Source organism: Hirundo rustica, chromosome 3 (genome assembly GCF_015227805.2).
Source record: "Hirundo rustica isolate bHirRus1 chromosome 3, bHirRus1.pri.v3, whole genome shotgun sequence".
Classification (NCBI taxonomy): Eukaryota; Metazoa; Chordata; class Aves; order Passeriformes; family Hirundinidae; genus Hirundo; species Hirundo rustica.
The window spans coordinates 47,614,935-47,642,888 of NC_053452.1; the positions used below are offsets into that span (position 1 = coordinate 47,614,935).

Sequence of the window (27,954 nt, forward strand, 5' to 3'; positions counted from 1 at the left end):
GTACTGCTATATTTTTCAATCTAAAGGTGCCAGTAGTATATACAGAGACATGCAGATGTAAATAATCTTCAAGATCTGTAAAATGATTTTGTTAACCTCCTCTTTCGCAGTTTGGAGTTCAGGTTTATGTTTGTATTAGAGTTATTATGCTGACTGCTTAAAAAGAAAGAGGACTCATGATGTTTAAACTTCTACGTTTTCTTCCCTTTTGACTGTCAAGGCTATTGTCCATTTTCAAGTGTTATGGACTCTATGCCTTGGCAGTTTGTAAAATTTTAGAAAAGAAAAGCTCTTCTAGTATTTCAGATTAAAGGTGCAAGTCCCAAAGACTTTAAGAATCATGCCATCTACCTGTTCTAAAATGAATAGGATAGAAAATTGGGGTTTTTTTAAATAATGCAGATCCAAAGGATAAAACTTATATACCAGAGGTTTTTTGTAAGATAGAAGACCAAAGAACAGGTAGATCCTCTTACTAACAGATCAAGTGAGTTTGGCTCCATCTCTTGCTCCTAGATTTCACAGCTCTCCAGGATTCCCACTTTAGCCTTTTTGACTTCAGTGACATATAGTTTGTTAAGCAACTTGATCTGCTTTTGATCTCTCCTGGCTGTCAGCAACATTCCTTGATGCAGACATGCCAAGCAATGACTTCTGTTCCTATGTCATTCCACAGAAGAAACTTTAGCACTTGCCACATAACTTAAATCAGCTCACCATGTAAAAATTGGGCATCCAGCGTTGCAGGAGAAGTGCGTGTCTCCTACTGATTAGGACCTCCGTTATAGAACTTTAATATCAGAATGTTTTTCTAGACACTTCAGAGTGTTCCAGATGGAGCAGAAAGATGTGGAAAACATCTATTAAATCAATCAAGATTCTAACCCCCTTTGCTCTGACATTCTCTTAAGGTAAAATTTTGGTTTAGGAAAATGCTGGATTTGTCGCCCAAAGCCACAGGGGATGTGGATGAAATTCTTTGAGATGTATTTAGTTCAGGAAAGAAGTAGAACATTAGAATGGCATTGAGAGTTTTAGAATTATGGCAGGTTAAAAATGTTTAGAAGCTATTCTTTGGCTACACATTAGCATTCTAGCCTTACAACATTAAGTTTATTCTTGCTAATCAGAAACTAATTCATCACTTGTCACTTATTGCAAAACTTTCACTGAAGCTTAGCTAAAAGGGAATTAGAAACAATGTCAGGCAGAGAGTAAATCTGACTAGTAGAAGAGATTAATAGTGCAATGAAATGCAGATTGCTATGAAATTGAGTTGAAGTCAGTCCTTGTTTATATGTCATAATGTCATATTTAATATATTTGATTGGAAACTGACTACAAGAAATAATAATGATAATTAAGCATTATTTTTGTAGTGATGCTTTCTTTTCCTATTCTTAGTGTTTACGACTCATTGAAAATTCTACATCCAAAACAAGCTAGGCTGTGTGGCCCAGTACATCTCCCTGATTTGGAATAAATGTGACTGAGAATGTTTATAAAGTGTTAAGCATTTGCAGAACATTTTGTGTCTTAAAAGTATGTTCCAAGAAAAGCCCCAGAGTATCTTGGAAAAATACAAGTTCCCTATTTTTTTCTGTGCTTCTTACAGTCGCCAAAAGTTACCTATTAAGTTTGGACCTGCTAGTTGTAGAGCTGTTATGTGCTTTTGTGTTTAACACCTGTTGTGTGAATAAGAGCATTGGATGTACCAGCTTGTGCAATAAAAGGGGTTTAAAAGCTGTATTTGGGATGGTGTCAATATGTGACTGAGAGAGCTCAGACAGCAATGCTAATCATTCCTCTTGCCTCTGTAAAAGTTACCCTCAATACCTAAAAAGAGTTACCAGCCCTGAGAGTTCAGTCGAGATGGAATTTTCCTCTTCATGGCCAAATCTGTGTCTGGGGTGCAGGGGTTATTTGCAAAATAAGATTGCATCCGCTATTAGTTCTTTAATGAGTAATATTAATGCTTTCAGACTACATTTTTTTAAAAATGAAGCATTCTATCTACCGCTGTCTCTCACACACACACTTATCCTTGTATCCTTTCATATTCTCAAGACTGTATTCCATCACCGTTCTGATTACGGTTCTAAGACTCTGGCAACATTTCAATGCCGCTTCTTGGTCAGGAGCAAGAGTGGTAATAGTTGCAACTTCAGTTAACAAACTTAAGCAGCCTTAAGCCATATAGGGACCTATTTCAGATAGAAGAAAGGGAAGGGATTGCTCTTCTAAATTCGATTGTCTTCTCCTAAAGGAGGAGAAAGAAAATCTAAGGATTGATAGATTTTCCAGTTTAAGGAAAGGCCTTGAGCCTAATCTGGTGATCTGTCTTTTAAAAAACTAAAGTGAAATAAAGTGTATCCTAAGAGATTTCCCAAAGATTGTTTTTTAATGTGCTTGTACACTGATACTTAAAGTTTCAAGAGAAGACAGAGCTGGAGTAAAGAGCATTGAAATAAGAAAAAATTGTATTGTTTGAATTCATTGCATCATCCAAAACATTCTGTTCTAAGACAATTTGAAATATTTGTGGTTTTGTCATTTTCTGTCAGTAGTTTTGATATGTGTGAATGAACATATTTTCCAGTTAAGAAATAGAACTTTTATTTTTCTTCTATTATCCATAGATCCATATTCTGATATGAAAAAAAAAAAAAAAATCCTTCAGTCTTTTATAAAAAAATGCCGAATCACTGAAGGTAATTATTAGCAAAATAATGTAGCAACAGTAGTGATTTGGTTCAGTCCTCCAGTAATCTGTGCCACCTATTTCTACAGAAACAGGTATTATTTTAACCAAATGAAATCTTTACATCTGCCTACTCATTGACAGTTGTGCATCCACCAATTCTGTTTGTTCAGTTATCACAGAAAGGGTTAATTTCTGCAGCTATGCCGCATGCAGATTCCTAAACCTAAACCAGATGTAAACTAAAGCCAGACTTTCAGTCAATCTGTGAGTCATATTTTACTGTCCTTAAAACCCCAAACAAGGAGCCGTCTATGGAAGCCCTTGAAGACTCAGCAGTTCTTAGTGTTAAGTCATTACAATTCCAAAAAAAATAAATAAAAGAAAATTAAGACCTATTTCTGTATTTGTTGCGGGGTTCATTAGGGTATGTCTTTTGATGAGGCCAGCATTGTTTCCTTTAGATAAAGTCTAAACTTTCTTTTAAAGTCACAGGTTGCAGTTGTAAGGAATCCAGAAAGCACTGAGGAGGTAGAGAAAGCAGTGATTATGTTTTCTGTAGTTTTCAGACAAGTAGGACACAGACACATCTCCTGGAGAAGACTGAGTACTTGGAACTTCAGGAAATTAAGGACATAATTTCAAATCTTCCATACAGGCTTGAAAAAAAAATAGTCTATCAAAGTCTCTAAGAAAGGTGTGCTCTCAAAAATCTTACACTATCTTGAAAATCTGACTTCTAGCAGACTTCTGTAGAAAAGTATGTAGTTTCTGAATTAACAAAACCAGCTAATTCATCTGTTAATTACTCATCCAAGATAATGAATTAGTCTGCTTGCCTTTTTTTTTTAATGGGTTGAGTATTTTTTTTATTGTTGCATTTGGGGGTTTTGTTTGTTTATATTTTTCTTTTAGTTTTTATATTTGGGGGGTTTGGAAAAAAAAGTTCTGTTGCCCATTGTTATCCTGGCCAAAGAAAATGCAGTAAGCCTGAGGAGCAGCTGGTCATCTGCTAACCTTTGTTCACATAGAGATCTTCTATGTTTAGAAGAGATTTGTGCTTCCAGGCACTAAAATATAGCATGCAACAGATCCATCTGGAAAATTAAAAAGATATTCTAAATTTTGAAAACTTTTTTCCTCCTTTTCAGAAAGGTAAAGTAAATATTTCTAATAATGAGTCTGAGTGCATTTTACATCACTAACCAGAATCACTTACTGAAAATGTTAGTGCAAAGCACAAGATTGTTTTGTCACTTTCGTTTTCCATATAGATGCCTCTTAAATGATATTAGCTGTTGTGAAGATTTATATGTTTTCAGTAAATTGACCTAAAATAAAATTAAAAAAAAAAAAAATAGGATGAACAATCTTACACAATAGCTTCAAGAAATGCAGTTAATTGTATTTTAACACAGAAATAGAGAATGAGATGAATTCTTGAGATACTGGATACAGCTGGAATCACAATTTCTTTTAATCTTTAAACTGGTTTTGAGCACAGATTTTCACATCAATTTCCAGATCAGGAGCATATGAGACACCTGTGTATGTGTGGACAAAAAGCTACCAGTTTGAATTGCCCAAAAGAATCCATTTTGATTGCTTCTGTAAAAAATGACATACAGCATATGATCTTGAGAGGAGATGAAATTAGATGTATTATTGGTCCTTTCCATTGTTTATATATTGCTTATATGTTAAAATTGATTTAGAGGGCTGGAGAAAAAGTGTCTCTGCCCTTGCCGACTTCTGCTTAGGATTTCACATCTTTGAAAGGTCTCAAGTGTATGATTTGTGACTAGAGGATACTGAAATCTTCACCTTGCTTCAAAGCAACAAATGTATTCCTGTTTGGGCAATTCAGTCTCATGAGATAAATTTCTACCCAGTGCATGGCTTTTGTGACTGCCTGTATGAGTCCAATTTGTGGTGCCTTGAATACCTTTCAGTTCTTTCACTATAAGAAAATCTAAAATTTGCTCGAACTAAATGGAGTTTTAAAAATATGCTGACTTGGTGTACCTTTTTCAATTGTATACACATCTGCTAAAATGAGAGAATAACTAAATGTGAGAATAGGGAAGTTAAGACCAAGTTTTGAGTCAGTCAAAAGTAATCAGACAAACTTGCTTTAGACAAAACTTTTGTAAAAGTTGTCACAGCAGATCCCCTTTGCCAGTCTATTCCTTTGATATTTGGGATGCTTAGCTGAGCTGTTTCATGGAGATAAATGTGTTTGAGTATGAAGCTGAGGAGGAAAAACATTAAATTTAGAAGGCTGTTTGTATTTTCACATACCTTTTTTTTCCCCCATGATTTTTCTCTATGTTGCTTAGAAGTTATTAAATACCCTTCTGACACAAGCATTTATTCAGTATCTTATTTCTTCATTTGGGCAGAAATACTGGGAACTGGAATTTTGTATTACTTTCATTTGATTAACATTCTAAGTTCTTCAGTTACAATGAGGAGTAGCAATGGCTCACATGAGTAGTGGGGCTTTATATTCTAGTGACAAATTACAGAAAATATTAAATGAGTGCTATATCCAACAGGTTGTGCAGGGAGACTTCAATTCCAGTCTTGGTAATCATGGAGAATTGAGAAACATAGGAAGACCTTACAGGCCTGTTAATTCTTTAATGAGGAAAGCAACTGATCTAGTTTTTTTTAAGGATCATAATAATCATTAACATGGTAATAATGACGGGATTTTTTAATTTTTAAAGTCTGAATGCTACATACAATATTTTGCTCTCACTACAGCAAGAGAAAGGGATTGTTTTCCCTGTGTTTTCTTTTTGACTTTAAATTATCTACACAGTGTTTGCAATTCAGCAATAACACAAAAAATGGACCTGAAATGTTATTCTTCTGAACATCATTTATTTTAGTCTTTTCACAGAGGGAGGGGTGTGGGCAGAAAAGAACAAAAAATTACTCCACTGAAAACTGGACAAACAAAGCTATCAAGTGTACACCCTGTCCCACACCACACATATGTGCACAAACAAATCATCTATGGGAGAGCTTCCAGCATCTGAACAGTTAAGGAAGAGACATTTCATTTTGACAATCAATATTACATGCTTTGTTGAATTGGGTATGGGCTAAGATTTTTGGTGGGTATAAGTCTTCATAATATACTTCTCTCACAGTGGCTGAGAGATCAGGGGTTCAACTGAGCTGCAGACATTCAAGAGAGTATAATGTTGTACTGCTTTGAAAAATAATCCATATTCTTGAAAAAGGTGTGGAATTTTGGTGACATTAAATGTTATGGTAGATTCTATTGCCTCTTTCAGCTCTGACTCTTATTTCTGCATAAGACAAAAAAATAATCCAGATTCTATATATTACCATCAGAACTTCTCCCTTTGCAGTATAGTACATAGGTCCTCTATTTCTTCTTCTGTCATATGTCATAACAAAATCCATGATCATTTGGATCCCCTCCTCTGTTTCACATTTGTTGACAGATACTTGCTTAAAAACGGCAGGCCTCCCATTATATAATTATATAATATATGACCATATTGGGGGGGGTGTTAATTTTTTAAAAAAATTTTTAGTATTGCATGGTAAGTAGGTTATACCTCTAAGTAGACACATTAACGTTGACCTTTCCCCTAAAAGTTTGCTGGTTTTTTTTTTCTATTTTGCTCTAAGCTTAAAAAATTAATAATTAAATTTTAATTATTATTATCACCCTGGTTTTACTCAACTTGTGTGGAGCTACCAGTTATTCGAGTCAGTCTGCTTTTTCGTATACTTGCATTTTATATGTTTGGATACTGCTTTCTTTTACCTCAAAATATTTTTTAAACCTTTAACAATTTTCTGTCTTTAAAGACATAGTAATAATTCTTGTTTCCTAAAGAAACCCTGGAGGGTAAGCAAGGAAATGCATCTTTTGGAATGTGTGCACTTGAACTGGAAATTCTGAGGCACAATCAAGCAGGATTCACTTCTGTTGAATGATAGGAACTTATCACAGCTTGGTATGATGGTACCACCTTACCCACAAATAATCTTTGTGCCAGGGCTGCTTTAGGCTCCAGTCTTGGTTTTTAGTCCAATAAGAAGCAATCTGTTCTTATTCAAGTCCTCTCACGGAGTTCAAGCCATGAGTACTGTATTCTTACAATCTTTCCCTTTATTCCTTTTGCACTATTATTTTTGAACAATGCAAAATTCTTAACTGCTTCTGTGGTTTCATAAAGTATCAAGACCTCATCTGGCTTAACTTCCCAAATTAAGGTCATTCCTACTATTTTGTGCAGGTTTTGCATCTGAAACTTATTTTGATTCAGGCACTTTTACCTGTATATCAACACAGCCTGGAATCTGAATTTTTAATTTTGTTCCCGTACAATTCTGCCCCTAAAATTTGTCTTTCTCCTTCAAAACAACTGAATATTTTTGTTAATTTTTGCTACCATTTGGTTAAACTCACATGTTGGCCACAAATTATCTGCATATAAAAATATTTTACTGGGAACATGACTGTTCCTGATTCTGTTATCATAGTGCTTGTACTTGTAGTGTGTTTGAGGCACATATTCTAGTGGTTTCACTGGATATGAATTAAAGTGTCTTTTATTACAGTATGCAGATCGATGCTATGATGTGTCATCCTAAACTAATCTGTTACTTCAATTTCAGCATGTGAGACAGAAGCAGCAAAAGTTTATCAGCTATCACTAGAGGAGCACCTACAGCCCTTCAAAGACAACATGGAGCAATTCATTAGTCAAGGTAAATAATGAAACGTCACTTAACCTTTTCATGACATTTCAAAGGAAAGTTATGGGAACAATGTTTATACGTTGTGGGAAAGGCACTGTTTATTTTGGCATCATAGAAAGTCATGGATTAGTTTGATCAGATGCCACACAGTTCTAAGAGATTTGCAAAATTATTCTCTTGTACTGTAGGTGACTCACTCTCTTTTTGCATGACAGCAAGGACAAATGCTATAGGCTTGAGTGTGTGATCTTCTAAGTTCAACATTCCAGTAGAAAACAAATTTACAGCCTTTGTTCTTTGAAAAATTATTGAAGCTGGATCTGTTTCATTAAATTGATTCCGATGAGATAATTCTTTTGTGTGTGCCAGAAACATGGAATAAGCATAATCAAAGTAGTTAAAGGTCTTCCAGATAGACTGCAAATCCATATGAAATACTTGGATGTGATAAATGGTTAACACTGCAAGAAAAAATATATTAGAAATATCCAGGATCAACTGGCATCCTGAGTATTAGTAGAAAAACACATTAAAAATGAATAGACTATGCTTTACTAGAACTTTCTTTGATAAGACTAGAGGAAATATAGGTAACTATGTTTTGATTAATGTTATGTCAGAGCATCTCTTGAAATACTACTCTGCATTGACCAATTTTCTTTTTAATACAAGTCAGAATTCAATGCATCAGAGTTAAAATACCCTGATGAGTACATCAATATAATTTTAACATTTTGCTGCTCCTTCTGCTTTGATATTTCCTCTTATAATTGAAGGCATACTTGTTGTCTACTGATAGGCAAATTATGTGAGAATTCTGTTTCTAGTGGTGATTCATCAATTCATTAACCCAGAGATGTGTTAAAGAGCTACCATATTTGGAAACAATTAGCTCAATATGCTTTTTATTTGGGAGGCCAGTCAGATATGCTTGTATATCTTCTTGATTAGAGTATCCAAGATGACTAACAATTCAAATGTTAAAAGTGTAGTACCAATAGAATCACAGAATGGTTTAGGTTGGAGGGGACTTGACCAGGCTGCTCATATGCTGATCCATGCTGTAGGACTCTCAATTACAGGGAGTAAACTGACCACACCAAATATTTTTAATTGTCAAATATGAAAGATGTTTTCTAAGACAAATGGCTACTAGCCAATCCTGGCAAAAAGGACAATGTCTCCAGCACTAGTAGGTATGAACTGATCTAAAGCTGGATTCTGGTTATGTGTATGGCACATAAATATTGCAGTAGTGGTATGGTTGAACCCGTAGCAAGTGTTTTGCATTAGTTTTATATTACAGCTTCTATAAATAGATAGGGGACATTCAAATCTCGAATTTGTCTGTAAGATATCACTATTAGCATACTGTAAATCATGTTGTTTTAACCTTCTTAACAGGAAAACAAACATGGATATTATCCTAGGAGTGTTCAGGGCAAGGTTGGATGGAGCTCTGAGCAACCTGGTCTAGTGAAGGGTGTCCCTGACAATGGCAGGGGGGTTGGAACTGGATGATCTTAAGGTCCCTTCCAACCCAAACCATTTCATGATTACATGATTGTATTTCAGCAGAGAGTAAAATTTGTTAAAATTGTAGCTTTTTTCTTTTAGAAAACATATTTTTAAAAGTGTTTATACTTATGCATATTTTATGATTTCTGGCTATACATTCCAAAATATAATTTTATATGCACTGTATAGTGATCTGGTTTTGCAAGGTTATGCAATTACCTTTGTGATTATGTGTCTGTGGTTTAGGAGAGTGAGGAAAAAGAAAAGAAAAAAAAGGGATATCCATCACATCCGTTAAGAGCTTTGCTGTGTTCCCGTATTAATAGTGTATATTCTTGGGTGGTTGACAAAAGGAGAAACCCATAATGTCAGTTAAAATCTCACTGTTTCATTTTGATGAAAATAATTGGAAATGTGTATTGTGAACACATTAAAGTGTGACTAAACAATTTCTACATTTTTTGTAAAAACGTAGGGCCTATTATGCATAATTCTGTCCCAATGTAAGAAAGACAAAGGCTAACATATAGCAAAAAAAAAATCCCTGGTTAAGTTCCAAAAATAAAGTAATTTAAATACCTTTCATTATGAAATCCTTTGTTTTTACTTCATGGGATTGAATTCCGACTTGAAAGAGGCCATGTTTAAAGCAGGATTTCTCTTTCCTGTTCAGTGTTTGACAGGCTTTTGATCTAGATATTTTTTCTAAGGGCTTTTGTTGTTTGTGTAGACATAATCGATGAGTCTTTTCAGCTAGACTGCACACGTGATCATTTAGAAAAACAGAGGGACAATTCTTGGCACCTTTGGGGGATTTTTGTTTGTATAACATATGCTCTGGGCAAAGAAAAATCAAGCTTTACGTTTTTATCTTTTCAAGTTCCAGTTTCTCTAAAGTCAGAAAAATTTTTAACTTATAACTCAGATGAAAAACATTTTTCATAAGGTTGAATAATTTGGCATGTTTATATGATGCCTCTTCAGAGTAGATAACTTGTGTGCATAATGGGACCCAAAAGTTCAAAGTAGCTAGTTACTTACAGCATATTAACTTGTACAAGTTGCAAGCAGCTAAAATGGAAAATGGTTTTCCCATAGGCAAGAAAACTTGGACACCAAATAAAATATCCTTGGCAAGGGGTTAGAAAGGCTGTGCTTTATAAGAATAGTAACTGTCACGCACAGCTAGATAACTGTGAGTTATGTTGCTACAACTAGTCTAGCTGATTGTTGCCAGTGATGTATTAAAAAAAATATTTCTTTTTAATGTTAACACTTTTATTAGATTCATCAGAGACAAAACAAGGTTGTATATCATTAGCTGGATTGTAAAGATGGTTTCATTTGAAAAGTAAAGAAGGGGAAGAGGCAAAAATATGTTCAGAATCATGAAGCTTTTAGATGAAAATGGTAGTGGTATGCATGATGAAGGCTGTTCAGTATTTGCTTTGCTATCCAAGTCAGTAGGCTAAACAATCAGCTAGTGCATTGAAGTATGCAAATTAGTGAGAGGATGCCAGTCCTTTCTTGAGGGACTTCATCATCGTTCTTAAAATGATCAATATACTTAACAGAAGGTTAAATTACCTGTGCTCTTCTTTCTACATTGGCTTAGTGTATATTGGCAAGCATAATATATCCTATGCACTGGATTTTTGAGGGCCTGTGTTCTTCAAAACCTCCAACAAAATCCTCTCTGTTCTTCCAGGTTCTCTTGTTTCCTTAAATATTTTCTCCTCCTTGTTTTCTTTTCGTGTCCTCTTTTTGAGTCCACATACTGCAATCTCATCGAATCACCAAATGTATGATGTGGTTCTCTTGTTCTTACAAATGTCAATTTTTTTTCTAAACTTCTCCATAGCAATATCATTTAAAAAGGGGGGGTAAAGTGTAAAATCTATTTTTAAAAGGATATTTTCAGAAAAGAGAAAACTTTTCAAAATTATTTTGTTTATTTTTTTAACCGTTTATCTAAGCTTTTCTAATATGTAATATACAACTGTGAAATTTAGTAAAACAATTGTCCTTTTCCAATGAAAATTTATTCATACCGAACAGTAGGAATTTAAAATTTGCTTGTCCCCAATATAGCATATATAGTCACATTTTCTGTCTTTGAGTTATCCCCCACTAGTTGTCACAGTTTGAATGAGAGAGGTTGAAAGCAAAGCAGTATTTGGGAACCTTGTCTCCATTGTTCCATATGTAGCCGTGGATAGATAGGGATGCAAATACATGAGAGATCACATCCACCAGTTTAGAAAGTTTCAGAAATCATTACTTTTCCTGGTGAAAATGAGTCTGACACAAGACAGTGAGGAAATGTTGAGGGTACTAATTATCATGAAGATTGTAGAGGAATTTTATGAATGTTAGTAATCCTTTAACCTTGTCCCCACTGGAGAGGTTAGCCAGCTCTTTCTGAAAGAATTGTGTGTGCATGAACCACAAATGATTCATAGACCCCAGATTTTAACTGTGGTTAACTTTGCAGTGAAAAACAGTCTCTGGGTGTTTGCTGTTGGGATGCTGTCTAGGCTGTGCATTTTTGTAAGCTTGATAAAGCAGGAAACTTGTGGCAGGAGGTAGCAACCATCACTCCCTCAGAGTAGTAAATCTTGTTTGGGAGGTGGGAAGATTCAATATGTTGAAATCTCAGCTTTTCCACTGAGATTCTATAAATTCTGAGCGTTGCTGATTTCAAATCTGAGCAAATCATCCTACATCATATTAGGAAGCCAAGCCAATATAATTTGTTTTAGAGTTTAGAAAAAACATTATACCATGGGAGAAGTACAAGCATTGTTTGCAGAGGTAAAAACAAAAATTTCTGATGTTTGGCTAGTTCATTTAAAAGGAATAAGAATTATTCCAGTGTGATTTTAAGTTTGGGACCACAGGATAACCATTCCATTTTTGGTTTCTTCTAATCTTATTTTGCAAAATTCTGCAGTTCTGCTGTGAATACCAGCACCAGGTTTTGTTCTGCTGGACCTAAGAATGTAGACTCTTCTCCAGAGGATTCTCTTCTCCAGACTTTTCTCCTAAATTCTAGTCACATCCTCATGATCTTACAGAATAAAGATACTAAAATTGTCCTGTTGGTTGAACTGTCTGTAACTATCTCTTTCTTTTGCCTGGAAGAGCATTCAGGAACCCAGTTTCCAAACTGTTAGTAAAGGAATGTATAAATCACAGTGAGTTCTATTTATCTCTATAGCTGCAACCAGATAGTTGGTCATGACTTGTTCTTGTAGGTCAAGTTGCAAAAGGCTGTGCATCATCAAATGATGGATTGTGGATGAGACTAAAGTATCAGACTGAATCTTGGATGTCTGGGCTAAGTTCCTGGCTCCAGAAATACTAGATGATTGCAAAATGAGTGCTGCTAGAGTAATCTTAATTCTGGCCTTTTCTAACCCAGAATGATTGATTTTGCAGATTCCATTTTCTTTAAATATTGTTTTTATCATTTGATTAATATAATGGAGAACATAGCAGTAGTTGATAATTTTTCTAAAAATAATTTGAGGAAAATATGACTGAAACACGATTAGGAAGATATATGAATAAATGTGTTTTTCTTTTTCTTTGAAAAATTGCACAGAACATTAATAGGTTGGACAGTAGTAATTTATGTGGAGACACTCACTTTAAATATTATTATAATTACCAAAATATACTCATAACGAAGATGTAGAAAATATTTTTTTTCCTTTGAGAAGAAAATGTTGGAGGAATATGAAGGGCAAGGAACATAAACTCACTAGAACAAAAGATGCAGGAATTCAACTTAGGCAGTTTAATTTTATGAATGTTTACATTTTTCTGTTAGTATTCTTCTTGTTGAATTATTGAAGGAGCTTTTAAAACTTGTTCTTTCAGTCTTGAAAGTATTTTTTTTTAATCTCACACTGACCTCTTAATGCTGATAAATAGTTTAATGTCAACATAATATAAACTTGTGCCTACTTCAGATGTCAGCACCTCCATTGGTGCGCATTTATACATAATAATCCTAATTTGGATTGTATTGCATTTGCAGCACTACACAGACCTTCAGTGCATTAGTCTTACCTTGCTTCAAAGTCCATGAAAGACCAAACTGGGGCTGCCAGCTGTTTTGTGCCTTTGGCACAGGATCTCATCTAATCATTTGTGTAGGCATCACAGCGGTTTCAGAGCACAGGTGTTGTAGAGTTAAAAAAGGTATTTTGTCATCACATGAGAACAGATCAATGATTATGAGTATCACAATAGCATGATACAAGTCATCCACCTCAAAAGACTCTGAAAAGAATGCCTTCTGAAAAGAATTAGTTAAAACCTTGTGGATAGTTGGGGAGGGCAAAAACTCACATTTTTAATCTCTTCTCCAGTAAAAATGTAATCAAACAGGATTTATTTTGTTACATAGGTCTTGGGATGGAGAATAAGAAGAAAAATAAGAGGATATTAAAGCTTAAGAGCACTTAGGTCCTTCATGGGCCCTAATCACAATGGCACATGTTCTTCAGCACTGTGAAGTCCAGGCTTACAGATGAACAGTTCTGCTGGATCTTTACTGTACCTGAAGACATAGATTTATAGTCATAGATATATAGTCATGTTTAACTTCACATCTGTTTCCTGCCTAGTCCTGACCTGAGACCTTCAAGCAGTGTAAGGATTTAAGATCAGTAGCAGGGAACATCGAGTGAGGAGCTCAAAGCTCCACACAAAACAAAATGCATTTTACTTCTGTGAATGTGACATGACAACACTATAGTGAGTAGCTGCTAAAAATACATAAGTATGATGGAGTCATTTGCTGGGTTTTCCAGGTTGTTGTTATATTTGGGGTTTTTTTTAAATGTTAGATTTGGGTCCCACTTTTCTTTCCCTCAATTGAGCTGACAGGAGATGTCATCCTTGAAAGGCTGACAAATCATAGAATAGTTTCAGTTGGAGAAGACTTTAAAAATCATCTACTTCCAACCCCCTACCATGGACAGGCATACCTTCCACTAGACCAGGTTGCTCAGAGCCCCATCCAACCTGACCTGAACACTTCCAGAGATGGGGCATCTACAAATTCTATGAGCAACCTGTTTCAATGTCTCACCCCCCTCACAGTGAAGAATTTATTCCTTGTATCTAATGTAAATGTACCTTCTTTGAGTTTGATGCCCCTACCCTTTGTCCTATCACTAAATGTCCCTGTAAAAAGTTCCTCACCAGTTCTCTTGTAAGCCCCCTTTAGGTACTGGAAGGCTGCTGTAAGGTGGCCCCAAAGCCCTCTTTTCTCTTCATAAAAGAGGTGTCCCATCTTTTTTATCACTTTTGATGTATTCACCCCAAAAGGTTGCTGCCTAGGCTGGGAGCCCCAGCTGGACATAGTACCCCAAGTGGAGTCTCCCAAGAGCAGAGTAGAATGAGAGAATCACCTCCCTTGACCTGGTGGCCACACTACTTTTGATGCAGCCCATGACACAGTTGGCTTTTGGGGCTGTGAGCACACATTGCCCAGTCATGGTGAGTTTCTCATTGATTCCCAAGCCTTACTCCTCGTCTGTTCTCAAACCATTCTCTACCTAACCTATATTTGTACTTAGGATTGATCTGACTGAGGTGCAGGAGCTTGCACTTGGCCTTGTTGAACATCATGAGGTTGACACAGGCCCACCTCTCAAGCTTGTCCTGGTCCTTCTGGATGGCATATCTTCCCAGCACAAAGCCCTTGTGGTGTTGACTTCACCACACAGCATGGTGTCATCAGCAAACTTGCCAAGTGTGCCCCCAATCCCACTGTCCATGTTGCCAACAAAGCTGTTAAAAAGTGCTGCTCCCAAAACCAATCTCTGAGTAATGCCACTTGTCACTTGCTTTCTACATGGACATTGAGCTGTTAAGCACAAGTGTGAAGTGCAAACATCAGCCAGTTTTTTGGATATTGCCAGCATATTGGATACTTTATCCCAAATTATCTTCAAGAAATTGGGGTCTCAATGTTTAAATCTAAATGTTCTATTTAAATATTCTCTTACCTGTATGCATAAAAATCTCAGAAAATGGGAGAGGGGGAACAGGTTCATGCTGACAACATTTTTATGAAATTGTTGTAGGAAGTACAGAAGGATGTAAGACTCCTGATGGGATTCCTGGAAAAAATCCTGGTTTACTCTCTTAAAGCTTTCTTAGCATGAATATACCCGATAGTAAGCCATCCAAATGTAGTTGGATATTCTTTCAGTGTAAGTAGAAATTCTCAAGACTATAGTAACGCAGCTCTAATGAGTCATTAAAAAGGCTTTGTATCTGTTGAAAAAAAAAAAACCCACAAAAACCTGGCTCCACTTGAAAGTTATTGGAAAGCACATTCATAGCTAATTATAAACAAATACTAGTTAACACTTTAAATAAAGAGAGGGAAAAAGCAAAAAGATTTAGGACATAGACAAGCAGATGAAAGGATTCTTGTTGCCTTCCATCTGAGATTACTCAGATGCATTCCTGTATTCAATTACCTGAGAAGATGTGATATTCCCTTAAGAGAGATCGGGAGATCAGAAGGGATGGCAATTTCGTGCATCTCCTTACTCATAGCCCTTTGAAACTGGTTCAGCAGAAATAGCTTAAATTGCAGCAGGGATTGGGGCCAGACGGTGACTGCAGACAGTAATCACTGGGTCAAGATCATACTACAAAACAACAACAAAAAATTTTGGTGGAACAAAAGCTTTGTCAGGGTGATTAAATGCAGTTTGAGTAGACTTACAAGGTCTACTTGGAATACTTTCTGAATAGGCACCAACAAGTTAGCTTGTTGTGTGACTATGCTTATCTAGTACATTTATACATAGAAGACATTGATAATTCTTATTAGTTTCTATCTTTGAGTCTATTTTTCTCATCAGATCCCTTGCATACTTCATATTCAATTCTCAGCTTGAGTTTTATGCTTTTTTTTTTTTCACAAAGCTACTAAGAACAAGCCCCCATCATCATTTAAAAATTGATGTCTAAATTTCCTTTACATCTAAAATGGCTTAGTTCTTCCTAGGTCCACTAATGCCCCAACCAAACTAAAATCATGCAAAGAGAACACGAACAAAATCCAAAAACTGAGGCAAAACAAATTCAAAAGTCTAAAAGGGATTGGGCTAGAGGGGGCGGGGGAAAAAACCTTTTCTCAAGGGCTTCCTATTGATTCTGGTGTATTTGCTATTCTGCTTTGGTGTTTCAAGGTTTTTCAAAACACAGTCTTGAATAGTGTGCTAACGGCAAAAAAAAATTCTTTTAAGTGTTATTTTGGTGTTTTCTGAGGGTGTTTAAAAGTATATGTACTACCAAGGAGAATAGGGGAATTTTCTCAGAAGCACTGACAGAGCTTTTGTAAATTTGGATCTTAGATCCTAATAATAGCAGAGTAATGGCATGTTCTTGCTTGTGCTGTTAGTTCATCCAGTATTTTCTCTCTGTCTTCTTTCAGCCCTAGTCACATGCTTGAGATACCTACAGAGGATATCATACTGGCTTCTGTCAGGCACCTCAGCTCCTCAGGCCTTAATGAAGCTGGGTCAGAAGTGCAGTCTGTGGTTCTCTGCACTTTTTAAGAAAAAGGGTCAAGTTCCCTCAATTTTGTTCTTAGTTTAGTTTTGTTGAGACTTTTTTTTTAATTTGTGCCTCTGCCAGTGGAGATATTTGGTGTATTTTCAAAGTCCCAGCTACTATTCATTCATCACCAGTGTGGAAGAAAATATGTCCTCTTTACCTCCTGGTAAATCTCCCACAAGGGTTTGAAAAAATATTAGTGATTGTTTTCTTTTTTATTTGGTTGCGGGTTTTTTGTTTTTGTTTTTTTTTCAGTAAAAACCAATTTTGATAAGTTTTCCTGCTTTTAATAATATGTCTATAACACGGGAGCACAATAATCCTAATCTAAACCAGTGGTTGTATGTCTTGAGTTTCCAGTTAGTTGTAAATCAAATATTTCTTTTTAGTTTTTTTTTTTAATCCTGTGGAAGAGATGATAGAGTGAAATACCACGTTTTCGAACAAGAAATTTCAACAACTAATAATAGAGAGAACAGTTGTTATTTGCAATTTCTGTACACAAAAAAAATAGTCTGTACATATAGAAAATAGATATATTCATGTTATTAGCTTTTTAAAATGTCAGGTTTGGTGCACAAGGTATAGTGGATAAATTTGGAGGAGACTAGCAGGGAAAGCTTTCTGGACTGAAAACGAGAGATACTTGCGAATTTCCTTCATTCACAATGTGGCTTGATTTCTGCAGAGAACTTAGCATAACATCCAGAATTATCCACTGAGGTCAGACGGGACAATTTGTGGTTCAGCCAATGATTTATATCCTTGCCTTTGAACCTCTTTTAATTTAATTTCATCTTCTAGGCTTATTGAAAACAAAAAACTACTTATATAAAAGTGAATTTCACTGTTCTTTGATGACCAGCATTTTTTAAAATGACTGTAACTATTTCTCACATTCAGTTTGAGATAAATCATAATTTCATAAATGCTTAGGTCACTTTAGTATGGTTATTCATGTGTGTGCCTTTGTATAAGTTTATATGTAACATTCAAAGCACTCTAATCAAAAAGAATTGGAAGAGCAAACACACAAAATAATGGCATGTATCATTCTGGAATGTGAGTATATGCTGATAAGGACAGAAGATTTGAGAATCCAGTTAATTAGACTTCATTTGTGAGATCTTGTTTGAAAGCTCATTTTGAATGGCATGAAATAGATATTTATGCCCCAATTATAAAACACCAAGCAGTAAATCTAAGCACATTAAAAAAATAATAATAAAAAAAAGTGATAGAATAGAAATTAAGACATCTGAAGTAGATAATTTTTGAAGAGATACATATGTTCTGTAGTTAAAAGAATTGATATAAGAGCCTTGGATACAGTACAGTCCTCACACTTGGTAAGCAATGACGTAGGGAGGAAGGAATGTACTTGAATTTTGACCAAATATATAAAGTGTTTAGGAAGTATAGACCTTGCTCTAAAAGGAGACCAACTTTAAATAATCTGAAGGTATCTTAATGGAAAAAGCAGGCAAACAGTGGAATGTCATCCAACAAGGAGGCATTAAAGATGCTTTCAGACAAAAAGGGAAAATATAACTAAATCAGTACATGTTGTAAACCGTTGATAAGGTAGCTTGGCTCTGTTAGAGGTCACTTTGACTCTAAAATGCTGTGTGTTTTGAGATGGCCGTGTTTCTCAATATGACTTAAGGTTATTTTTCAACTATATTATTTGAAGTAGATTTTTCAGAATATATATGCCTTTAGGATTGTGAAAACTGCCTATAAAGCCCTACAATATATACAGTGTGTGAAAACCAATATATATTATAACTTTTGCTTGTGAATGTATTAAAAAAAATAGAGGGGTTAGTATTTCCTGCTAGGATATAGTCTTTAATAGATTGAAACAGTTTATTTGTACATGCTTTAGCAAATTAGTGTCAAGAATCAAGTTCTTAGCTGGGTATGTTAGAAAAAATGATGAGCCAATGAAATATGGAATATTTGGGAACAAAACTAACTCAAAAGCAGAAATTCCTACATCTGTCAGAGAACATGCAAGCAGTTACTGCTATATTAGTGGCTGATGGATTCCAAATATACATTAAACCAGATATAGATAGTGCATGACTACAAGATTTCTTTTAATGTTTTTTTAATGAAAATCGAATAATATTTTTGAAATAATCTTATTTCTATAAGATAGAAGGTAATTTTAGAGGCAGAAGAGAGTGCTCAGGTATGGTCAGCTGCCATGGTATCCCAGGATTTATCTAATTTTTCTGTGTTGGCCATTGATGATCACTGTGTCGTGATCACTCTGGACTGGGTATAGATATTATTTTTTTATTATTATTTCACCTGTTATAGGTGTTTGTAGCAGGAAATGCACGTTTCTCCCCATGAATGTTCTTCACAGATGGACACCTTTTAGCTGGCATTCGACACTTCAGGGATATAGGCCAAGAATGAAAAAGCCAAACCAGTGCCTTTTATGCACTATTTTTACACCTGTGGTGAACAGCTTTGGAGAAAGAAGTGATAATTAGGATGAATAATATTGAGTGAAATGATGAAGCATAATGCATTCTGGGATACTTCAACTGGTTCCATCATAACTAAATTTTTTCCTTCCCCTACTCGAAGAGGAAAACTTAATTAGAAATAATTTACCAATGGGATGGTTAGTACCGAGCAAAGCACATATAACCACTAGTATCAGCTGATGTTATTCCCATTCCACAAGTTGTAATGATCTCCAGCTGCTTCAACATCTAATAGTTATTCCATTGTATCCAGGTGATAGTAAAAATTCTGTCATTTTGATAACAGGCAATTTTCTTCCCTTACTGATGAAATTTTACTGCACGTTTTCAACTAGCCATTTTCTACAGTTTTTAGATGTTTACTGTGTCTAGTGCAAAAGCAGCCATCTGATTATTTTCTTTGGACAGGGACAGATCTGAGTGTATATACCATATTTTCTCTTTTAGTGGTGCCACCTGTCGTCTCGTGGAAACAAAATTGTTTTCATTATATCTTTAACTTTTTCGGTCTAGAAAAATTATAATGCAAAAGGGTTGTAAATTAGATTTTCACTTGTGTAATATCTTTTTGATAAAATGAGGAACGTTTAAAAATATCACATTTGGAACAAAATACAAGGAAATTCTTCTTCAGAGAAAATTCTTTTCCTTGCAAGATTCTGTTTAATACCAAGAGGTGATTTGATGCAGCAGGATTTCTAGACTTTCTTTTCATTGTGTAATTCTCTATGAATTTATTAAAAGTATAGATATCAGAAATAACTTGGTTTTGTTTCTTTTTATTTTGTTTTTCTTTGTCTCTGGACCATAATAAATTTCTTTTTTCAACTGAAAGAGAATTTGTGCTAGACTGGGGGCATTCTGGCATGTTTTGATAAGCTTAGGATAATATGTTATGCTTACACTCTTTCAAAAAATAAATTGTGAAACATTTACTCCATTACTGTTGGGTAAATAATTGTTTGTAAACATGTGCAGAACATTTGAAATAAAGAAGAAAGAACCTAAAACAAAGCAACTCTATTGATATTCCATCCCATCAATCTTGGAAATGATAAAAAGATTTATATCCTAAGAATGCAACATATATATACAAGACTGTTGTAGGATGGAATATGGTAGCCTCTATTTCTAAGGATTGTTTAACTGAAAGATGTCCAAATTGCATTTTTCACTAATTTATTTTAAGAGTTGGATCCACAGATACTTTTGTGACTGTGTTAATGCAGAATGAGATATTTGATCTCATTTCATCCAGAGAGTTTGTGCACAGCTTCTTCTTTTTTGAACTATATGTTTTTACTAGTCATACCTTGATTTTCAGGATTGAAGTATGGAAAAAAAAAAAACACAAAAACAAACAAACCCCCACCCCCCCCCCCAAAACATATAAATGAAATTCTGCAAAAGCTGCCACATTTTACCTGGTTTCTTATCCAAAGCAATGCATGGCTTTCAAGAAAAGCTCTAAGTCAGCCCAAATCCACTCAGCACTGGGCTCAACTTCACTCAAAAGGGTTGTGAGCCCTCACAAACCTGAAGAATCTGGGCCAAGTTTCAAGTCAGTATTGAAACCTGTAATCAGGCAGGATTCACATGCTCTTCAATTTCCTTGAGAACATTTACACATCTCTCCCTCAAGTTTTCTGTGATTTGCTGGTATCTTTTTTTCACTTTCAGGATAACAGTGGTGGAGCCCAAGTCTTCAAGTAATGGTTGCTAAATACGTTTTCCACTGCAAATATCCGGGCACTAGTCAGCAGTGCTACTGCTCAGAGGCATACGTTGCTACTAATAAAAAGCATTTGCAGCACTAGACAAAGCTCTAATTATTGTTGTGACTGGGGAAAGTATAAGGAAATTGTATTTGTATACCTTTGCTACAGACTTCACATGCCTATTTGAATGTATGTTTATAAATTGTTGTTGATTGAAACATTGAAATGGAAAAACAGCTATTATCTTTGTATCCAAATTACGCCATTGCTTTACTTTTTTTCCCAACAAATTTAAAATCAGGTTTTCCTTTCTTGAAGACATAGTAGAATGCAGAAAAATGCAGAAAAACTGCAGGAAAAATGTACCAAATTAAAATAATTAATTGCTTAAGCTGCAGACTTCAAATGAGATTTAAGTTGTATTACTTGAATGACTGCATAAATATAAATCTAAACACATGCACAGAGCAGATTGACAATTGCTTTGCACATCAGTGCAAACATGCACAATTTGGTAGATTCTTTGTTAAGTTTTATTTCAGTGATCTAAGTTAAGTGAAATGTGCACCAAAAAATTGAGAGAACATGTGGCAAATAGAGATTTTTTTCGCCAATTTGTGGGAATGATAGTTTCTTATTTGTAATTTCCTTCACATGATCACCAAATGATAATATCTTTCATATAAAACTAGTCATGTTGTCAATACGGGCCTGCTACAGCTCTAGTACTTCACTAATGAATGCATATACAGGGAGACGAAAGAGTTTTCATTTGTAATTGCTAAGCAACTTGTAGAAAAACTATAAGGCTGAATCCTTCCTGCTCTTCACTCAGCTTTTCCTCCTCTTGGTAGACAAGTTGCCATACTATTTGAGTTTTTGGAATCATTATTTAAGATCTGGTTTCAAGTCAGTTTCATGACTTGGTTGTTGTTTAGATTACTGGAAGATTTTTTTTTTCCCTATGCTTTGAGATTTGGATTGGTTTCTTTTTGAAGTGGTAGTTTTGGATTTCTTTTTAATAGTGTTATCAAAATTTATGTAGTTTTATTTGTGTGTTTGTTTGTTGAATGGGGGGTTGGGTTGGTTTTTTTCAGAATTGATCTACATGAGTATATCCTCAGGTGGTTTCTGTATATTTTACATATAACATATTTAAAATTAAACTTATCCTGAAGCATCTCTATCTTTCACCTTGTTGCTAATTATTTGATTGTATTTTTTACAGCCAAAATAGACCAAGAAAATGAAGAGAAATCACTGACAGAAGCACATAAAAGGTAAGAAAGAGAAATGTAGTAAGACCTTTCTTTGAAAAATACGGGGTTTTAGCAGTTGCTGTCTTGGTAGCCAGCATTACTGTGTTTTTGAATGGTATAGAAATGCACTCAGAAAAGTGATATTTCGTTATAGTCAATTTTAATTTGACAATGAAAAAAAGATTTAAATTTTTTAAGGAAATACTGTACATTACTCCTGTCTTTCAGAAAATGCATTAACCTTATGTAAAAATAAATTCAAAGTATGTCATTTGTACTGAAGGAAAACTCTTTATAATGCACAAGAATCATGGTGATTTGAGAGCTATTTAGTATTCTCCAAAAAAGTATTATTCATTAGGTATCCATATAGCACATTTCCTGTGCTTATAAATTAATTAAAACCTTTTTTAAAATAAACTAATGAGATGTATAATTAAATGTGACTTCCTTTGTAGAATTGCTAATAGGTCTTCAAATACTTTTTGTGGCAAAAAGCAAAATACCTCATTAAATTTCATTATAGATGTGTGCTGTTTAGACAGTTTTCAGAACTGGGAACCTCACTGCATTATACAACATGTTGTTTGTTCTGATTTTTTTTGAGAGTTTTTCAGCAGCAGTGTTTAATTGGAACAGATTTTTATTGGCCCCAGCAAGAGATCAAAATATGGTGCACAGCATTTATAGCCCAAATTTAGGGAAAGTCAGAGTCTGTATTTGTTTTCCTTTCAGTAAAAATTGAATTTTCTTTTTGTACTAGCTACAACTATCACTTAATACATACTAATGGTTATATCCATTATATATTCCCGGAATTATGAAGTCTCTCAATAGGATTCCTCTAAATAGTATCACTATAAAAGTTTCTAGTTTTTACTGTGGTTTGTTAGCCATTCTGTGGCCTCAACCCCCAAATTTGCTCCCTGCAGTAATGCCACAGGGCAGTTGATGTCTTTCCTAGTACAGCATCACATTTTTTTCTCTATTCCCTTGGGTCATGTACTGAAGATAGCACCTGAAAAAGAGGCCAAGAGGAGTGAGTGCCACAAGAACCTCCCTCCTTACTTGTGAGGAGATGGTAGGTCCTAGAGTGGCGCCTCGGTGGTGTCGAACCATGGCCATGCGGAAAGGGAGGATAAGAGAATCTCAGACAGCTGCTTTGAGCAGGTCTGTGTTCCCTTCAGTTTCATTACAGAATCACAGAATATTTTGAGCTGGAAGGGACCCGCAAGGATCATTGAGTCCAACTCCTAAATGAATGGCCCATAGAGGGATCAAACCCACAACCTTGGAGCTATTAGCACAACGCTCTAACAAGCTGACATAATACTAGGGTATTGCTTTGGCTTAGTATCATACCACTTGCTCAAGTATATGAAAGGCATTCCTGATGTTTCTCAGGTTTGTTTAGCTGCTCAGTTATATAATTCTTGTCTTTAAAATTTTCCATCACAATCAAACTGTGAGAGAAGATGGCATTGTTAGGAGATTTTTGTGATATCTGATTGCTCTTTTAAGGCAAATATTTGTCCTGTCAAAAATGGGTTTGAATACAAGTCCAAAGGTGACAGAAATATAATGACAGTAGAGTCTTCAGTCTGTTCAGAAATCTTGTGATTTATCTCAATCTTTTGGTATCTAATTCACTTTCCCTTCTAATCTTTTCCCCTGGCAAGACTGGTACCATCATATCAAAAACTTTGTATTGGTTTTATTACCCTGATAAGGGAAGAAAGCAAACTGCTCTGTGGATTCTGTTTCTTCTGACTTGCCCTGGTTCTTTCTTCTCCTAGCTCCTTTTACACAGTTTGTCAAAGAAGAAAATTATGCTTCCTTTCTGTGAATATCTAGCAGGGATATTTACTTACTTCCTTCCACCTTGCCACTGAAATTCTTGATCAGATCAGTGGTATTTGTTAGAACACTAAAGACAACTTCATATACAGTTTTAGTATTATGTGTGATTATTTCAGTAAGATTTTTAATTTAGCTTGGAAATAAAATGCTTGGGATCCTTTTTGGCAGGGGTGGGTGAAAAAGATGATACGAGCTTAAGAAGCTAAATAAAAGATTAGTTTCATTTGACTAATCATAGGTAGATAGCAGTGCATTGGATGACTAGATAAGCAAGTAGTGCAAGGAAAAGTGACGGATTAGATGGAGCAAAGTTAATGTGATTAATGTGCTTGGATTTTCCTTGTTGAAGTGGATGACTTCAGCCCATGTATAATTTCAAGTCCACTGCGTGGAAGCATTTCTTTAGCTTTCATTAAAAACTATGATTTTATTATTCTTTTCTTTGTTAGTTTGTCTCCATTAAAATACAAAAGTCCAAAAGAAAAGCTCTTGTAGAAATAACAAAAAATGTTTCTGAAATGAATAATGATTTAGGGGAAATTCAGCAATGTGTATTTTAAAAAAGCTCAGTTGTGCAATAGATGAGCTGAAATGGAAAGTTAATCTTACTCACAAAATGAAGAGAAAGAAAATGGAATGTCTACTCCAGGGACTCCATACAGTGTATAGCTGTTCATTTGTCACAAGTGAGAAAATGTTTAATCAGTTTTGAAATGATGTATTCTCTCTTTATTTATCGTGTTTAGTGACTTTAAGAGTGTCAGTATGTAAAGTGTTTATCCAAGGAATGGGTTTCTGGCACATGGATAAAATGAAAAGTGAAATGTTTAGCTCGCAATAGGCACATGTTCCAAGATCTCTCTAAGTATCCTGAGATGAGAAGAAAGCACACAGGTCTATGTTTATCTAGCTTACGCAGGCAGACAAGGAAGGCTCCAGCCTGGTATTAACACTGAAGTGACATGGAATGTCTTCACCAAACCCCAAACAATTACATCATTCCCTTAACAATATTGATAAAGTGTAATAAGAAAGAACCTGGCACTTTCCAATTAGATCCTCATTGCTAAATGCTTGAGAAACTGTGAAATACTTGTCAAGTTAAAGCAAAAATCACTCGTGTGGGGGGAGGTGAAATAAGTAAAACAGAAAAGAGAGAGGAGGAGGGGAAAGAGATGCTTCTGTATTTTAGGAGTCCTCAATTCGGTGCCCCTTTATTTTTTCTTCTGTTTTTATTTTTAAATTTGAAATAACATCCTCTGTCCCAAGACTGGTATTATAAATATGCTCTCTGTCTTCTGTGTTTTCATATACTTAGTGTTAAATACCTTTTGTCTTTTGAGATGTTCTTTTACTTAAGCAGCAAGAAAAAAATTTGAAATATTATTTTTTCCAGGTATGCTTAATGCAATTTCAGAATGAAATAGACCTTTATCATAGCATCCACAGCAAGCAGGAACCAAGATTGCAACAAAATTATTGGTCAAATAATAAGACAAGTGATACCTTATTTGCCGTGCTAGGATGCTGCCAGCCACAGCAGAAATACCATTTTGCAGACTTATAATGAGAAATGAGTCTTGCACTTCATTTCTGAAGAATCAATATCTAAACAGCTTGACTGAAGTTACTAGAAACAGCATTCAGCAAAGTTCTCTGCCTTTCTAGCTGAATAGCTGAATAGGTCTAGAGGAATAGCACGTAACTTTATTACTTATAATACATTACTCATCTTTTAACTTTATTAAGTTCTCATCTCCTTAGAAGGCTTCCAGATTCACATCTTCTTAAAAAGCAAATAAATCCAGACCTGTAACACTGATCTCTCTTCCACTGAAATAGTTAAGATGGATCTTTTCCTTCCCCTTTATCTGCAAACATTTGTGTCTTCTTGGAATAACACCAAGGAATTATTGGAATTATTCAGAAATTTAATTAAAGATGGGGGGGGTGGGGCGTATATCCAAGACACAGTCAGATGATCTTCAATTTTTTCCTGCTCTCAGTCTAACAATGAAGCATTTGGTTCTAAATTCAGTTCAGCAGCACTAAAAGTAGTTCAGTTACTCACATTTCGTATAATTAACTCATATTCCACTCCTGTAAGAGACAACATATGCTAGAAAAGTTAAAGAATACTAAAGTTGTTTTTTCATTTTGCGTTAGGTTTTTTAGTATTTCAGGTAGCATAACCGTGCTTGAAGTCTTAAGTCACAAAGTCAGCTGTCCCATACTCTGGTAGTTTAAAATCATTCACCTGTTTTTCCTGATGCCTAGCAAGACCTGGAAAGACAGAAATTCCACTTGCTGTCCTGGCTTTCTGTACATCACTGATTTAAAAAAAAAAAAAAAAAAAAGCCTAGAATTTAATTTATTTATTAGTAAATCTCAGTGCATTATGAGAATATATATTTGTTATGTAAAAAGTCAAACAGAGGACTTTTTTGCCATTTGACATAAGTATCAACTGGGGAATTTAGGATGTGTGTGGCTTGGTATGAAATGCTCATCTCTCCATGTCTGGATATTTTTATTTGGTTTATTTTATAATTTGCTTCCATTACTTGCACATTCCAATGATTTTTGGGCTTTTAAGTGCTTTCTGAGTGCAGCCTCCCAGGCACCTCTTCTCTTTTCAGGACTTTTAATAATCCAGTTAGAAATGTGTTGTTGCTTTCTTCTGCTGTAGCAACAAAATGACATTAATTTTGGAGAGAAATGTTTACCTTTAAATTGCCTGCAAAAAAAAAATACCAGTATTCTTGACACAGCACTCTTTGCAGACTTCCATTGACATCATTGAACATGAGAACTTGGGGAGGAACAAAGGTTTACACCTGCTTATGAGCTGACAAGTTGATGACATTTAGAGAAATAGCAGACAGTATGGTACAATGGCACTGCTGAAAAGCAACACCTCGAAATGTAGCACCTAAGTCTGGTAATCCTTTAAAACATTAAATGTTCCTCCCACCTCACTACCCTCCACACAATGTTTTGGATTGTTTCCAAAAGGGAACTGTAAAGTTAAAGTGAAAATTGAGTTAATGATAGAAATAAACTGGTGAAAAGCTTAGAATGGAAGAGGTATGTAGTTAAAAAAAAAAAAAAAAAAAAAAAAAAAAAAAAAAAGGCCAGAAAAAAACCTTTTAACTGAAAGGCAAGAATATACTATTGAACTCCATCTTTCACTACTCTTTGGCCATTCATCTATTGTTGGTTGCTTCACTGTTATGTCTGTTTCTCACTGTGTGGCTCCCAGTATGTAGGCTGGAATTGCTAAGGGTAATACATTTCAGACCGTAGGTATACATTAGTTGGATCAGCAAAAAGTAAATACTTGCTGAGCAGAGGAAATGTGTATAGAAGAAGCTTACAGACTGTTAAACAGTTTGGATCATTCTAGTTTAGTATCCTGTCTCTGACAAAATATCAGGACCAGTAGATATGCAGTAATGGAAACTTAGTCAGCATTTATGTCAGAAAGTCTCTTCTAAAATATGGGAAATTGGTCTTATCCTGGAAGATAAAGTCCTTGTCCTTTTCTGAAAATATTTGGCAAGTGACACAAGTCCTTAACTATTTAGATGATTGATTTTTGCCTCTAGGAGTATTACCATTTCTTTAAAGATTTTGGCCTACTTGCTTTGAAAAATAATTTTACTTTATTGGTTTGAAATTAGTTTGCATTTAATGGCATTCAGTGCTAGTATGAACATATGGTAATACAACTCCATAACAGACTAGGATGCATTTCAGAGATCTAATATTCTGCAATGTAAACTGATTTTTTATGGAACTTATTCTAAAGTTCATGTTGGGAGTTTATTCTTAAAGTAAAAGATAAAGTTTAATGTGCAACTACAGTTACATGGCTAAATAGCAGTGATAACAATACAGTTAACACACTGATAACAATATAGTTAAAATAACTTGGATCTGATCAAGCCAAAACCAATGCTCTGGTATTAGACTGAGGATTAAAAAAAGAGAAAAGAATAGAAGAACCATGTAGATAATAAAATTAGTGGGAAAAAATACATGAATTA

The 27,954-nt window shown here is 35.0% G+C and overlaps 1 protein-coding gene across 7 annotated transcripts in view; it reads left to right on the top strand.

Annotated features, from left to right (window-relative positions):
* FMN2 (formin 2) overlaps positions 1–27,954 on the top strand; it is a 173,898-nt gene that overhangs the window by 118,994 nt on the left and 26,950 nt on the right. For all 7 annotated transcript variants that reach the window (XM_058419926.1, XM_040059664.1, XM_040059666.2 and 4 more), the window contains 2 exons: positions 7,370–7,462; positions 22,015–22,066. In XM_058419926.1, coding sequence (XP_058275909.1) covers positions 7,370–7,462; positions 22,015–22,066 — 145 coding nt within the window. The remainder of the gene's footprint in view (positions 1–7,369; positions 7,463–22,014; positions 22,067–27,954) is intronic.